Here is a 16,285-nt window from a genome sequence, read left to right as displayed (position 1 = left end):
AAGATACAGGCAAATACATTTTAAAACATTAAGCTTATTCCTATCAACGGTGAGCAAGTTTAATGATCTCTTTACCTATTTTATTGTTCCTGAGTCATATTTCACTTTGGCATTAAACTACAGCTTTTGGGAAATAAATTTAGGAGAAAAAATATGCACATAAAATAACTCTAATTCTATATAATTCTAATGTTTACACATTTAAGTGAAAACTTAAGGTAACCACTAAGCTGGTAACTTAAGGTAAACTGTAGTAATAAATTGTAGGGTACTGTGCCCACAAGAAACTCTGGGAAGGTGACCTAACAGAATTGACTATGTAAAGCTGTGTTAATTATTCTTCTTTTAAATGAAATCGGAGAAATTTATCAAGGAAGAAGAAAAAAGAAACAAACAGCTTCCCCAGAAAGCAAGCTGAAGAAAGCAGGACCTGATAAAGAACCAGTCATCTTCAGGTACAATACTCTTACAATACTTGATGGGAAGATAAAAGGCAAGAAATGTGAGACGATAAGATGGTGAAATGATAAAGAAGCTCTATCTTTATGGTTTACCATATATATTTATTGGGTCCTCAATAATATGCAATTATAGGACAGAATGTGATAGATACTATAAGAAAAGCACAAATAAAGAAAAGAGAAATTAAAATTACTATCTAAGCAAGGACAGTAAAAAAACTTTTTCCCAAAAGGTAACCGTTAAAAAGGGTAAGGTTCCCACAAACGAATAAAGGAAAAGAAAATTTCAGTCAAAGAGAAAAGAATAAGAAAAAACAAGAAAATAACATTCATCTTCTAACTATGAGGTCCATTTTTTAAGAAAACAGTTAATTCTGCTAAGACTATCAAACCAAAAATTGGAAATATCATCCTGAAAACTAATTCAAGCTTGCCAACACATTCAGAAGATTTATGAAAAATAAAAAGAACTCCGTTTTTCATTATATGAAATTTCAGATTCTAGTAATCTTTAAGAGCAAATCAAAAACTCAAAAGGCTACATGCCTGAGCCATGAGGTTTAAGCCTAGCATTTATCTTCCCTAATTTCTCCAAATACCAGCAGAAAAGTTCTTTCTCTTAACATACATGCATGCAAATACACCCTGGATTACATCTCACTCTTGGAATGATAAGAAAAAGACTCCACTCTGCGTTCAAGCTCAGTTTAGAGTGCTGGTTTTGATCGACAGAAGTACAGATCCTCCTTACTTACCAAAATGAGGTTAAAAGTTACTGCTTTAGCAGTTAATTCAGGAACTTAACTACCTTGAGCCTAAATTCTGAGCAAAACTGGGAACACACTTGCTTTAAAAAAAAAATTAACCAAAGTAGCTCCAAATCTTTCTCTGAATACATCATATACTTTTTAAATAAAACCAGTTGTTCGTAGTTCCCGAAACAATACAGTAAATACAGGTTAGGTTTTCTTGCTAGTTCACAAAATTTAAGTTTAATCATGATGTAAAAGCCTAGGACTAACAGTTCTAGATGAGGTCTGGAAAAGATGGATAGCAAAGAAAATGACCATCACAAAGTGAAAACACTAAATTTCCTTCATAATACTTACAAGACTGGACCGTGAGAGAGTGAGTGAGTGAGTGAGTGAGTGAGTGTATTCATACATATGAATGAATAACAAAACTATCTCCAGTTCTCTTGCCTTCCTCAGAATAGTCACAGCAACAGCACAATATCCTGGCTCTCCTTTTCCATTTTGTATCTCTACATACACTAAAGGTTCTAGGTCCTGAAATGAGCAGTCTAGCATCCAAAATTACCTACTAGTCTTCCAACCAAACAAACTCGCAAGCCATTATCATTTAATATTGGTCTCAAAGATTAAAAGACCAGACTTAAGAGTCCCAAGTTCCACAAGAAGCCCTTTCTCTGTGATAAGCCTGTATCCTGGACACACACTCACTAGGCCTGTCAGTATTGGGAGCTCTCCTCCAGGAACGCTCAACCAGACCTTACACTGAAAGCTCGTCACCGGAATTTCCAGCTCCTGGACCAGCTGCGTTAGAACGCATCTGCGGGCATCATCTACAAAGGAAACGACATAGCTGCTCTTTGCTGGAGGCTAAGTGTATTCTGGGGCCACGAGTGTTTCTTTATTGAGTCCGGACTGACAGAGGGGCTAAGAGTCAGACATCTAGAAAAACTATCACCTGCAGCAAAGCAACCCTCATGCCAGTTCCAAAGTACCGGTCCTCTAACAGGGCCCTGCAGTCGGTGGGGAAAAAAGCCTCATCAAGATGCTCAAGTGAGCAGCCTCTACATCATCTAGCTGTCTGTACCCTTCCTTTCTAGGAGGTGGGCTCGCTAACAAATACCAAACACCGGAGGTTCAAAGCGGCAGAGGTAGAAGAGACAGACTCCAGAACTCTTAGGCACAACTCTACCACCACCTACCTGCTTACGTGACGTGGGACCAGTTACTTAACCTCTCTGGGCCTCAGACTCCTTATCTGTATATAAAAATAATCTACATAAGACTCCTTTCCGAAACCACACAAAAAAGCCATGATTCAAAAAGCGGTAGCCAAAATTAATAAATACAATGACTACTAAACAAATTACACTAAAATTGGGGGGCATCTTTCTTAGAAGAAAAGGTCTACCTGATATGAAACAACGAGGCTTACAGAGTTCCTGTAGGAAATCTCTACCCAAAATATGTGCCCACTTGCTTTTCCATGTTTCCACTGAAGAACAGACAAATAACTGCTCATTGACTCCAAACGAGGGAAAAATAACGTCTACCTTTCAAAGTTAAATATGGCTATTTCTGCCACAATACAAATTTGTTTTTAAAAAGTCAAAATACATTCCCCTTTAAACTATTTGCCTGACTAGGGGTAAAAATCTGCTCTATGTTGCCCCTTTCAAAAAGTGAAGGGGTGCGATCTGTCCCAGGCATTCGGGTGGGGATGAAGTGAAGGTGGAGACGAAGGAAGACAGATCTAGAACGAGGAAAAGCAGGACTGAAACCTGTGTGGACATATCTGAAAATAATGGCTAGCATAATTTATGGCTGGTTTAACTGGAACCCTCAAATTACTGCCTTGTTGTAAAAGAACCAAAACAGGAACAGCAAGTATATCACTCCTGATTTGAGGAAGTAATTAAAAAAGTGAGAACGTTATTTTTTGCTTCATAAGGTATTAGGAAAACAAAGAGACCTCAACCTTGGTCAGACCCTGAAACTGTTTCTGTTCTTTAATCCTTATTTGACTTCTCAAAACTTTAAATGTTTCCAAACAGTTGCTTCTACTATAGGGGGAAAAAAAAGAGGAGGAAATAAGTTTGTAAATAGCTGTAACAGTTTGAAGGCAAATGACAGAAAATCCTGTTTCAAAATGTTTAAACTAAGAAAATGTACCATCATGTTCACATAACAAGAAGTCTAGTTTCAGGGTCAGTACCTTCGGGGTCTGGCCCTGCCTCTTCCGGGCTGGCCCCTCTGAATGCTGGCTTCACCTCAGGCTGACAGAAGGCAGAGGCAGCAGGCCCAGCCCTCACATCCAGACATGACAGTGTCCACAACGAAGGGACTGTCTTTCTTCTTCCAAGTCTTTCTGACAAGGAAATCACTACCCGGAAGCCTCTCTGTAGTGTCCCCCTCAAATCCCTTAGGGATTGTGTGCGCAGTGTGGAACTTAGTCACTGGAAAAGAGACTGCTGTGACCTCGACTGACTCCCATGAGTCAGGATGCACTCCTGGGGCTGGAGGTGTAGGGAACTAAAACCATGGGTTTGTGTCAGGATGGAAGAGAGAACGGATGCTTGGTTGGTCTAATCAAATTGAAGAGAATGTTCTGTATCTTGATTGTAGTGGTGGTTGCATAGGCGTATACATTAGTCAAAACTCAAACAAAAAACTTAAAATGGGTGCACCTTTCTCTATGTAACTTGTACCTCAATAAAGCAGGTTGGTTTTTGTTGTTCTGTTTTTGTTTTAAGGCATTCTGAGGACGTCTAAAGGAAGGAGCCCCTCTTTGAAGTGTCTGCTCTAATATATCACCTTACCAGAGAGGTCTTTCCTCACGACCCCCGAAATACAGCAGCCACACAGATCCTCACACTCCCTCCCCTCTTACTCTGCTTTGTATTTTGCACGGCATTCGTCACCTTTTGGCATTTACATGTTTAATTTCTAATGTCCATCTCCTCCCAACTAGACTGTAGATTCCACGAAGGCTGAGATTTTGTCTGTTTTGTTTCCTGTTGTGTCTCAAGATCCCACAACATTGACCAGCAAGTAAGAGCCTCCAAACAACAAAATAATTCATTAATTAGTGAAAAAGGAAAGGGTATACTCTGTGGCAGAGAGACAGTGGGTTCTAGAGGGAAAAACTAAACTTACAGATTGGATGCTATTTTAAGAGCTTGATAACTATAAATCTTACCAACAGTGTTGTTTTTAGAGATGCATATTTTAAGGGAAGGTAACCAGGAAAAAGGAATAAATAATAAAAAGCACATCAGGGCTTTCAAAGATTAAAGGCTTACAAGAAAGGATGTCCTTTTTTCTCATCTGTTAATCCTTCTGCTAAATTTTAAAGCACCCCAAAATTAAATCTACATCTATTAAAATCCCAGTTTTTATATCCCCACAAATTGGGAAATATAGTAAATCCACATTTTCTATTAATTATTTAGGTTATGCAATAACAGATTCTATTTTTTTATATTAATGAAATTCCAAACTCTGATAACCCAAAAGCAATCCTTGATACCTAAATTATATAAAAATCCAAAGATGGCTGCCATTTTCAATATATACAAGCTTCTAAATGATATGTTAAATCTAATCTAAATGACACATTAGAGTAAACTGAGGATTTCTGCTGCAGACACCAAACTCTGTGGATTCATTAATGTTTCTGTATTATGAAGCAAATCACAATATGTGGTATGGGGGATAATGCTTCCAGTATTCTGCCAGGATAGGAGTATTTAGCTAAAAGGAACAACATGAATGAAAAAGTAGAACACGAACAATTCGTTCAGGAGTCTGAAAGGATGCTAATATAAGAATTCTATCAGAATTTTAGTACATTACTAAGTATGTTAAACATTGCCAAAGAAAAGTGTATTCATTATGAATCTAAATAAAAACTCTAGTCACTTTAGAAGAGAAATTTTCTATTACATTCAGGGTTCCTAAAGCTAATCTAAATTGATCTATTTATACAACAACATGTCAAGTTCTAGTTTTTTCTTTGTTTTTTTTTTTTTTTTTTCCCTTAAATTGAGCTATAAAGACTACCCAGAACCACCAGGGAAGGACTTTCTTGAAGTGTCAACTTCACCAGGCTATAGTGCCCAGTTACTTAAACAAACACTAACCTAGGTGTTGCTATGAAGGTATTTTGCAGGAATAATTAAAGCCTCTAATTAAATGTATTACCCCAGATAATTGGAATGGGCATAACTGAATTCCTTAAAAGGCTCTAAAAGCGGGGTTTCTCCAGGAGAAATAAAAAGTTCTGCCTGTGGACCACCGTTTTGGCCCGTGCCCCCGGGAGTTCTACCCTGCTAGTGATCGTCTCTTCCTGACAGCTTGCCATAGAATTTTCAGACTTGCTTAGCCAGCCCCTGGCAATTAGGCAGGACAACTCCTTGCAATAAATCTGTTTGTGTGTGTGTGTGTGTGTGTGTGTAAATATACATATATGTTTAAATGTATGTATAAATATACATACATATATACTACAATTCCTTGTAATAAATCTATATAGTATTGTTTGTATGTATGTATGTATATATATATGTATGTATGTATCTCTCCTACTGGTTCTACCTCTCTGGTTGAAATCCAACTAATATACACAATATGGGCTATGAATTTAGAAGTAGTACTTCTTAGATTTAATTAGCAAAAATATTTCATATGTGCAGATGTATGGGTGGACTTATATAATCCTCTTTTTAAACTGCAGTAGGCCAAGACAGTGGTATAGCACTGAATCGTCTCTGTAGGGGCAATGTAAGAGACTATTCGTTTTTCTCAAGACCACAAATAGGTCTGAGAATTCTTCATGATTTAATCTAAACCGTTTAATGTTAGATAGCTTTATATAAGAAGTACTAGGAAATTTAAAAGAATACTAAAGAATTTTCTTTAGTTCAATGGCTGTAATGGTCTGCTTTAATTTTGCACTTAGAAGGCTGCTGCACCCCCTTCAGAAACGAAGCCTACGTCCCGGATTAGGATGTAGCATTATGGCTGCATGGGCTAAAGGCCTATACTAATCTAGAGGGCATTTCAGCAAGAGAACAACCACATAGAAGATGGGCTAGAAACAAAGGCTAAGAAAATTACAACTGACAGTATCAGCATCTTACCAGTGAGAACGTACACTTTCACCAACAAGGCACCTGAGAGGTACAGCTGAATGTGCCACGTAAGCAGCTGTTCCTCAAACCCCCAGCTGAGCCCCGCAGCAGCAAGAGCAGCAGCGGCAACTCAATTAGGAGTACACGAGTGTATCCTTACGTGACGCGCACTTCTCAGGAAGTCCCAAACAAACGCCCTGACGGTGCAGGGACAGACACCTGGTACGGAAGGTGCACACTGCAGGAGACGGGCATTCTGAGAAACAGCATGGCCAAGAGGGAATGCATATAAACATGTGGAGACCCGAACCCCAATGGAACAGGACCATGATATGACAACTCAAAGGAAAGGTGAAGAGACTCAAATTATAAATTATGGGGAGACAGATACGCACACATAGGAAATAGTGGAACGGCGACACAAGAAGCGAATGGAGGTGGGAAACAGCAGGCACACACATACATCTCAGTACTAAATCTGGGAACAAAAGGCATAAACCCAACTGTCCTTGACTGTTTATTCCCATCTTAAACTATACTGCTCAGTAACAAATTACAAAGCCAGTAAGCAAAAACTTGAGTTTTAAAAACTGTTGCTTTAAAAACAAACAAACAAAAATTAATTTAAAAATTAAAGAAAAACTTTCTTTTTGGGTAGCCAAAAACCTTTATGTCAAATCCTAAAGCAAAATTACAACCCTGTAGGACCAGTGATTTGTCAACCTTATGTTACATTCCATAGAAAGAGTAGATCATTTACAACTTTTTCTCAAAATGTGAGAAATACAGTGGCTCATAAAAGCTATTTGTTATGCTTTGGATATCAAATATAGATTTAATACTATTTCTTACTCTCATTCAAATCATGTCCATCTCCCAAAGTTAGTATTGGGTCCAAAATGAATTGAAACATTTTTCAAGCAAGCTGCCTGGAATAGCAAACAATAATTTCAATGTAGATTTCTAATACAAGAAGTCAAACCAAAAACTGAAACTTTATCAAGGAATTTCTTTTCTGAAATACTGCAATGTATTTAGTAGGAAATCACTAATCCATCAAAAGCATGGTATTTTAAAATACTGCTGCTGAATTCAGGCAGACACAAAGGCAAAGAGAGGCATGTATTCATAAGAATATGTAAAGGAGGGTGTGTGTGCACGTGCGTGTGTGTGTGCACGTGTGTGTGCATGTGTGTAGTATGTAAAGGAGGCGTGAGTGTGTTGTGTGTGTGTTGGGAGGGAAGGTACAATGCAAACATGAAGACACACAAAAACGCACATCATCTAATCTTGAAACTGGTAATTTGTTAATTCTGACTTAAAGAATTTATCCATTTGTCTTATCCAGAACCAGAAAATATAAAGTTAATATCAAAATAAGAAAACAAGTGAGTAGGTAATTAGCCCATGTTATTCACACTTTTAAAATAGTGAAGGAGAAATGTGAAGGTTGGACTATATTTAGTTGCTTGAAAAATTAAAATTCTATGGGTACAGAATAGGAAAAAAAACTTCTAGGGGAAAACATCAAGGCTCCCATAACTCAAAAATTTAAAACTTAGTAAACAACTTACGAATGTAGTCTAATACTTCCCAACATTCAAGAGACTAAAAATAAAAATATTCCTAAGAATCAGGCTCCAAGGAGCCACTTAGAGTAGTGATTTCATTCTGTCACTGTCAGTCTCTGACTCTTCAGAAGAATATGGGTGATTAATGCAGTTCTACTGGAAGAACTGTTTCTATGCACTTGTGAATTTATGTTAACTATATATATAGTAGGTGTAAAAAAAGAGATCAAGAGGCATATGCTTAATCTTCAGTATAATAAGCCCTAATGAAAAAAAAAAAAGACAAAGAAAATTCCAAGAGAGTTATCTGGCTGGATCTGTTCAAACACAGTTCATTTTGAAGAATTCAAAGTCAAAGCTCCATAAATATATTCAAGTCTCCAAATTGTCCTCAAAATGTCCCTCCTTCTTCTATATTTGGCCTATGCACTGATATAATAGCAATAGTCTGTTTCTCTACAATTTGTCAAAGTCTAAAAATGCATAGCCCAAAGGAGGATCAGCTCAACAAACACTGGTCTACACAAGGGGTGTCCAAACTGAGGCCTGCGATCCATTGTTAATTGGCCCACAGCAAATTCCAAAAATATGTTTGGTTTACTTAAATAAACCAGGTAAGGAAATACGTACTTCACCTCGAGTGAGTGGCCCAGCTGTTTGCGTATTTTACCGCATATGGCCCTTGGTGAAAAACGTTGAAAAAAGTTTGGACACCCCTGGTCTAAACCAATGAAAAAAGTATTAATTCCTTGAATTTGAGGTTCCTTTGCTCCTTAGGTAGACAAATACCTAAAGAGCAAGTGGCTATTTGTACTCATTTGATTAGCCAATAGAAAACTTTAATTTCTTAATGAATACTTTCTCTCTTTCTAACCAATCATGTTGAAGTCCACAGCTTCCCAACTTATTCCCACTCTGTGTTGCCTTTTAAAGACCCCAACAATGAATTTAACACTGACTTAGAATAGAAAGTAGACGATAAAGTAACATCAAGCACTTATGAGTCTAAATTCAGAGGCAGATATATTGAAAAACATGCCCCCAAAAGTACAGTTTTAAAACCATACTTTAACCTTTCAAACATAGTAAGTCTCTGTTTAGCTTCCTTTCCTTACCTTTCCAATTCAGCGATCTTCTTATCTTTGTCATTCTTCTCGTTTTCCACCTCCTTCAAGATTTCCAAGAGGCGGTCAACTTCTGCCTGGGCCTTGCTAGACTCATCTTTGTACCTAGCAATCTCTCTCTCCAACTGCTGTATTCGATCATTCATCTCTGGACTGGCTCTGGCTTCCAATGTTGCCTCATGCGCCTACAAAGAAAAATGTGCAAATTCTATCAGATATATATACAATGGCAGTTGTAAAACCATGTCCCAAAGAACTATCACTATTCCAATTTAAATAGGTTATTAAATATCTAATAGCTAATCTTCAATTTATAAAGTTTTTATCTGCTTAAATATTACACAAAATATTAGTAATAAATGGAGAAACAATTATCTTAGATTCCAAATGGATTAGTTTTTAAAATGGTACATCTCTAAATATTTATTATTAGGCCAAAATCATCATAAGCCAAAAGATGCTTCACAGTCTAATTGGATGTACCGTTTCCCCGAAAATAAGACCTAGCCGGACCATCAGCTCTAATGCATCTTTTGGAGCAAAAATATAAGACCTGGTGTTGTGTTGTGTTGTGTTATGTTATGTTATATAAGATCCGGTCTTATATAATTATATATTACTATATTTATATCATTACATATTATATAAGACCGGGTCTTATAGTAAAATAAGACTGGGATTATGTTATGTTATATCATATTATAGTATACCTGGTATTATATATTCTATTCTATTCTATTATATATTATATAAGATAGGGTCTTATATTATAGTAAAATAAGACCGTGTCTTATATTAATTTTTGCTCCAAAAGACACATTAGAACTGATGGTCCGGCTAGGTCTTATTTTCAGGGAAACACGGTACTAACAAGCCAGTAGACAATACTGTCCTCTTCAAGATAACATCAAAAGAAATCACCAGACTCACTGCTGATGTTGATTGCAGTACCAACACTGGGATCTAATTCTCACTTGACCATGACTTCCTTCCCTTCTCCTATGTACTGTTTACCAAGCAGGTATGAATCACAAGGCCAAACCATCTAGAATCATACAAACCATGCAAATGTGGTACCAAAAAAATGGAGTTGGGTTAAGGCAATGGCTCACCACAGAGGTACCTTCCCAATGCCAGGACTCAGGATTTTACAAGATAACACATGACAAAGTCAGAAATCAACAATCACATTTAAAACTCAGAAAATATTTTTTATTCAGGATCTTGTTGCAAATGGCAACTAGTACCTTCGATACGTTTTGGGATGCAAAGCAGTTTCAATAATTAAAAACTAATTTTCAAGTGTTCAATTTTCCTCCTGACTCCCTAGAGTCACGCATGTATAATGTATTTAATGAGGTTAAGGTTAAGTTGTTTTAATTTCCCTTATTCGATAAACAACAAAACATACTTAGTCCCTTAAAATGGTTTAAAAAAATATTAAAGGAGTAAATATGTATTCTTAGGAAATACTTTGGAAAACTCTGATGCTAAATACCTCAAGTAAAAGAAAAATGTTTCTATAAATTAGGCTAAATGCTTTGCCAAAGCAACAGCTGTCCTTTTAAGATTAAGTCCTTACCAGTATCTTTGGTTACAGGTTTAATAAGTTGTGAAAATCCACAATTACTTACTTTAAAGGAGATTCTATTGGCAGAAGTGTATTTTAACGTGTTAGCAAAATTCTACCCTGAGCTGGTGTGGTTAAAAGCCACAGCACAGTAAAAGCAAGTGGAGGAAGGTAGCCTTGAATGAATTAACTCACTAAGAATAAAACAAAGCAAAAGCAGAAGAAATGCAAACATCTCCCAAAGTTTGGGAGAGAATTTTGGTCTCACAGAAACTTTCCACTTTGTGTTCACCCCAATATACTTTGGGAAAAAGTCATTAAAACAAAAAGACTCTACAGTTTCTCCTTGAGGAAGGTAGAGATGAGATCAAATGTACTCACTTTTCTATAGTGTAGTTTAAAAACTGCACACACAAAATACAGAAAAAAACATTAACCAGGACTTGACGGCACCACTTAGCCAGGTCTCTTGCTGACTTTGCTGGGTGGCTTACCATTATCTCAGGAAGTTAAAGAGAGAGACAAGTTAGGGAGAAAAGAAGGAAGAAGGACACAATATAGGAAAAGAACAAGTGAGAGAAAGAAAAGGTTAAAAAAAAAAAAAAAAGGTTAAAAAAAGAACTTTGGGGGAAAGGGTCCAAGATAGTGGCACAGAAAGACTGAACTCCACTCACCTCGTCCCAGGAACGCACCAAATCTACAGCTACCTACGGGTCATTTCCCTCTGAAAGCTAGATGTACTGCTACTCCACAACAAAAGATAAAGGGACACATCAAGATAGTAGGCGAGGCAGAGACACGCTCTTGCCAAAAAAACCTCCCCCCCGGCACAGCAACACAATACAGAAGGGGATCTCACCAGTGTGGCCTTCCTCCTGAAGAAACAAGGGGTTTCTGCCCCTCATTATGCACCCCAACCCTTGGGATCTACACCAAAGAGGGATGAGCCTCTAAAATGTCTGGCTTAGAAAAGCCAAGGGCTGATGTCCAAGGGGCCCAAAGGGTTATGGGGAACTGAGACTCTCCTTTTAAATGGCTCACATGTGGTCTCACTCACCCAGAGAACCAGCACAAAAGCAGAAGCTTGAAAAGCACCAAGCCTATAGGTGAAGGAGATTCATTTGCTAACCTTCAAGCATCTGCTGGAAGGGCAGGGGACACAGGAAATCCTCCTCGGAGATGGAGGTGCTGGCGGATACCTATCTGCACTGTCCACCTGTCCTTCTAGCACAGGCAGGCGAGTGTGGACACAGCACCCCCGTCGCTTTGCTAGGACAGGCTGTGGCGAGTGGCCACGCACCGTCCTGCTCCCTTGCTGAAAACATGGAGCGTAGGTGGTCACAGCTGCACCCTCCGTGGCGGGGCCAGCGAGCACGCATGGTCACAGCATCCTTCCCTGAAGCCAGCACGCACACACACGAGACTCCCTCCTGCAGGTGCGCAGTCAAGGCATGTTCCTGCTGCCCTGCACAAGGCAGTGCGCATACCCCACCCCCTACACTCTGCAGCTGCCTCCTTACACCAGAGGGCATGTGCACTCCACACAGGGATACCCCTGGATCACCTGGCCTGAGGGGTACAGGGCTGGCGCTCCTGGGCTCCACAAGACTCTAACAGTTGGGAAGACAGGTGCTGACACTCGGCACTACACAAACAGCAGACCGAAACACCTCCCTGCGACAAAGGTCTATATGCACTTATCCTGGAGCTTTAATCTGAGGAACAGGCTTCAGGTTTCCCATACATCTAGAAGCTATGGAGGCGATCCCAGGGAACATGAGCAGGGAAATAACATCCTTGTGCACCCCCTTGGCCCAGAGGTACAGCTTGACAACACCTCCCAGAAAGGCTCTTAGGAGGTCTGACAATTAAGTTCGTGAACTTGTTGCAACCATGTTGCTAACCTTTGATATCAGAGGGATTATTCTTTACAGAATTTGTACCAACTAGACAAACAAACAGTTAACCAAGTCGACTATTTGGAAGTGCTGACAAGGCTGCATGAAAAAGTTAGACGACCTGAACTTTTCACCAACAATTCATGGCTCTTGCATCACGACAATGCACCAGCTCACTGGGCACTGTCTATGAGGGAGTTTTTAGCCAGTAAACAAATAACTGTGTTGGAACACCCTCCCTACTCACCTGATCTGGCCCCCAATGACTTCTTTCTTTATCCAAAGATAAAGGAAATATTGTAAGGAAGACATTTTGATGACATTCAGGACATCAAGGGTAATACAATGACAGCTCTGATGGCCAATCCAGAAAAAGAGTTCCAAAATTGCTTGGAAGGGTGGACTAGGCACTGGCGTTGGTGCACAGCTTCCCAAGGGGAGTATTTCAAAGGTGACCATAGTGATATTCAGTTATGAGGTGTGTAGCACTTTTTCTAGGATGAGTTCGCAAACTTAATTGTCCAACCTCATATACATTCATGTAGAGCCATGATTTTTGCAACTGTTGCTTAAGGGACACCTCCAGATCCCCTGGTCTGGAGACCAGTGGAGTTAAGGATTGTGGCTCCACAGGACAGTAAATATTTGCGTACTTTAAAAGTTGCTGCCTGTAAGTCAGACTTCCAATCAGCCTGAAACTACGAGCTAAATGAGATTCCTTCATTTGAAACACACACAGGTCTTGGTTGGTCTGTGTTTAACTCGAAATAACAGGGATCTATTAAGAATAAATGAAGTAGTTTAGGCAAACACAAAGGTTCAAGAGACAACCAAGAGCTAGGGCAAGGTTGAACAATAAGGTTCATCTCCTACACAAGGACACTCCTTCAAGACTGAGAGAGGCAGCTGTTGCATCTAATACATAGAAACAAACACAGAGAGTTAAGCAAAATGAGGAAACAAAGATGTTCCAAATGAAAGAAAAAACAAATCCTCAGAATAAAATCTTAATGATACAGAGATAGTGGTCTATCTGATACAGAGTTCAACGAAATGGTCATAAAGATGCTCACCGAACTCGGGTTAAGAATGGATAAACATAGTGAGAAGTACAACAAAGAAGTAGAAAAATGTAACAAAGTACCAAACGGAAGTCACAGAGCTGCAGGATCCAATAACTGAACTGAAAAATACAGGGGTTCAAAATCAGATTGGATGAAACAGAAGATGGATCAGTAAGCTGGAGGACAAAGCACTAGAACTCATACAATCAGAGCTACAAAAGGAATAGCTACAGAAAAAGTACTTCACAAAATTCAACATCCATTTATGATAAGAACTATCAACAAAGCAGGTACAGAGGGAAAAGCAGGTACCTCAACTAAATGAAAACCAAATATGACAAACCCAAAGCTTACATCATACTCAATGGTAAAAAGCTGACAATTTTTCTTCTCAGATCAGGAACAAGACAAGGATGCCCACTCTCACCACTTTTATTCAACACAGTCAAGTCACAGCCACGCTTTTAGAGGAAGACGCAGTCACAGGTGCAGCGGCTCTCCATTGCGCCTGCTCCTGCTCCTCATTCATCACTGTTACCTCTTGCCGCCGAGAAACACGCCCGTCAGGAAGCCACACAGCAGCCATGGCTTTCCAGGATACCGGAAAGACACCATGCAACCAGAGGTGGTGATTCACCAAATCAGAATTACCCTAACCAGCCACAGCCTAAAATCCTTGAAGAAGGTATGTGCTGATTTGATCAGAGGAGCAAAGGAAAATAATCTCAAAGTGAAAGGACCAGTTCTGAATGCTACCAAGACTCTACAAAAAAATCTCTATAAAAAATAAAAATCTCTACAACAAAAACTCCCTGTGGGGAAGGCTGTAAGATTGGGGATCGTTTTCAGATGAAGATCCACAAGCGACTCAGTGACTTACACAGTCCTTCTGAGACTGTTAAACAGATTACGTCCATCAGTATTGAGCGAGGAGTTGAGGCTGAAGACACCACTGCAGATGCTTAAATCAACCTTTTAAATAAATCGACTATCAGTTGTTAAAAAAAAAAAAAAGTCATAGCCACAACCATTAAGCATGGAAAAAAGTAAAAGGCATCCAAATGGGAATGAAAAAACTGAAACTATCACTACCTATAGATGACATGATACTATATAGAGAAAATTCTAAAGATTCCACCAAAAAGTTGTTAGAACTAATAAATGAATTCACTCAAGTTGCAGAGTACAAAATATACAAAAATTGTTGTTACTATACACTAACAATGAACTACAGAAACAGAAATTAAGAAAATAATCCCATTTACAATTCCATCAAAAAGAATAAAATACCTAGGAATAAATTTAACCAAAGAGGTGAAAGACCTGTACACTAGAAGACACTGATGAAAGAAATTGAAGAAACACAAATAAATGGGAAGATATTCCATGCTCATGGATTAGAATAATTAATATTGTTGAAATATCCATACTACCCAAAGCAATCTACACATTCAATGAAACTGCTATCAAACTTCTAGCACATTTTTCACAGAACTAGAGCAAATAACTCTAAAATTTATATGGAACCACGAAAGTTCACAAATAGGCAAAGCCACCTTGAAAAGGAAGAACAAAGCCAGAGATTATCATGCTCCCTTATTTCAATCTATACTATAAAGCTATGGTAATCAAAACAGTATGGTACTGGTATAAAAAGAGACATAGATCAATGGAACAGAATAGAGAGCCCAGGAATTAACCCACACATGTATCAGTCAATTAATAAATGACAAAGGAGCCAAGAATATACAATGGGGAAAGGACAGTCTCTTCAATAAATGGTACTGGGAAAACCAGACAGCTACATACAAAGAACACAACTGGACCACTATCTTACACCACATACAAAAATTTAATGCAAATAGTATGAAAGACTTGAATGAAAGACCTGAAACCATAAAAATCCTACTAGAAAACGTAGGCTTAGATAAGCTCTTTGACAGTAGTCTTAGCAATGGGACATGACTCTAAAGGAAAGAGCAACAAAAGTAAAAATAAACAAGTGGAAGTACATCAAACTAAAAAGCCTCTGCGCAGAAAAGGAAAACATCAACAAAATGAAAGGCAAACTATTGAATGGGAGAGGATAACATTTGCAAATTCTATATTCAAGTGTTTAAATCCAAAATATATAAAGAATATGTACAACTCAATAACAAAAAAAAATTCAATTAAAATATGGGTAGAGGATATAAACAGACCTTTCGCCATAGAAGACATACAGATGGTTAACAGGCATATGAAAAGATGATCAATATCACTAATCATCAGGGAAATGCAAATCTAAACCACAATGAGGTATCATCTCATATCTGCCAAAACTGCTATTATCAAAAAGACAAGAAATAACAAGTATTGGAGAGGATGTAGAAAAAAAGGAACCCTTGTACACTGTTGGTGGGAAAGAAAACTGATGCAGCCACTATGGAAAACGGTATGAAAGCTCCTCAAAAAATTAAAAATGGTCCAGCAATCCCACTCTTCATATATATCCAAGAAAAATGAAATCAGTTAGCTCAAAGAGGTAGCTGCACTCTCATATCCACTGTAGCATTCCTTATTCATGACAACCAAGACATGGATGCAACCTAAGTGCCCAATGACAGATGAATGGATAAAGAAAATATATACATACATACACATATACATACATAATAAACACACACACACACACACACACACAGAATAGAATGTCATTCAACCATAAAAAAAG

The 16,285-nt window shown here is 38.4% G+C and overlaps 1 protein-coding gene and 1 pseudogene across 16 annotated transcripts in view; one reads left to right on the top strand and one right to left on the bottom strand.

Annotated features, from left to right (window-relative positions):
• The window catches only part of ERC1 (ELKS/RAB6-interacting/CAST family member 1), a 484,493-nt gene that overhangs the window by 277,216 nt on the left and 190,992 nt on the right, over positions 1–16,285 (bottom strand). For all 16 annotated transcript variants that reach the window (XM_033116427.1, XM_033116435.1, XM_033116434.1 and 13 more), the window contains one exon: positions 9,032–9,225. In XM_033116427.1, coding sequence (XP_032972318.1) covers positions 9,032–9,225 — 194 coding nt within the window. The remainder of the gene's footprint in view (positions 1–9,031; positions 9,226–16,285) is intronic.
• Positions 14,157–14,538, top strand: LOC117028180 (40S ribosomal protein S20-like; annotated as a pseudogene).

This window comes from Rhinolophus ferrumequinum, chromosome 10 (genome assembly GCF_004115265.2).
Source record: "Rhinolophus ferrumequinum isolate MPI-CBG mRhiFer1 chromosome 10, mRhiFer1_v1.p, whole genome shotgun sequence".
In the NCBI taxonomy this organism is placed as follows: Eukaryota; Metazoa; Chordata; class Mammalia; order Chiroptera; family Rhinolophidae; genus Rhinolophus; species Rhinolophus ferrumequinum.
The sequence above is the reverse complement of the archived record's forward strand: the minus strand, read 5'-3'. Positions and strand labels throughout refer to the sequence as shown.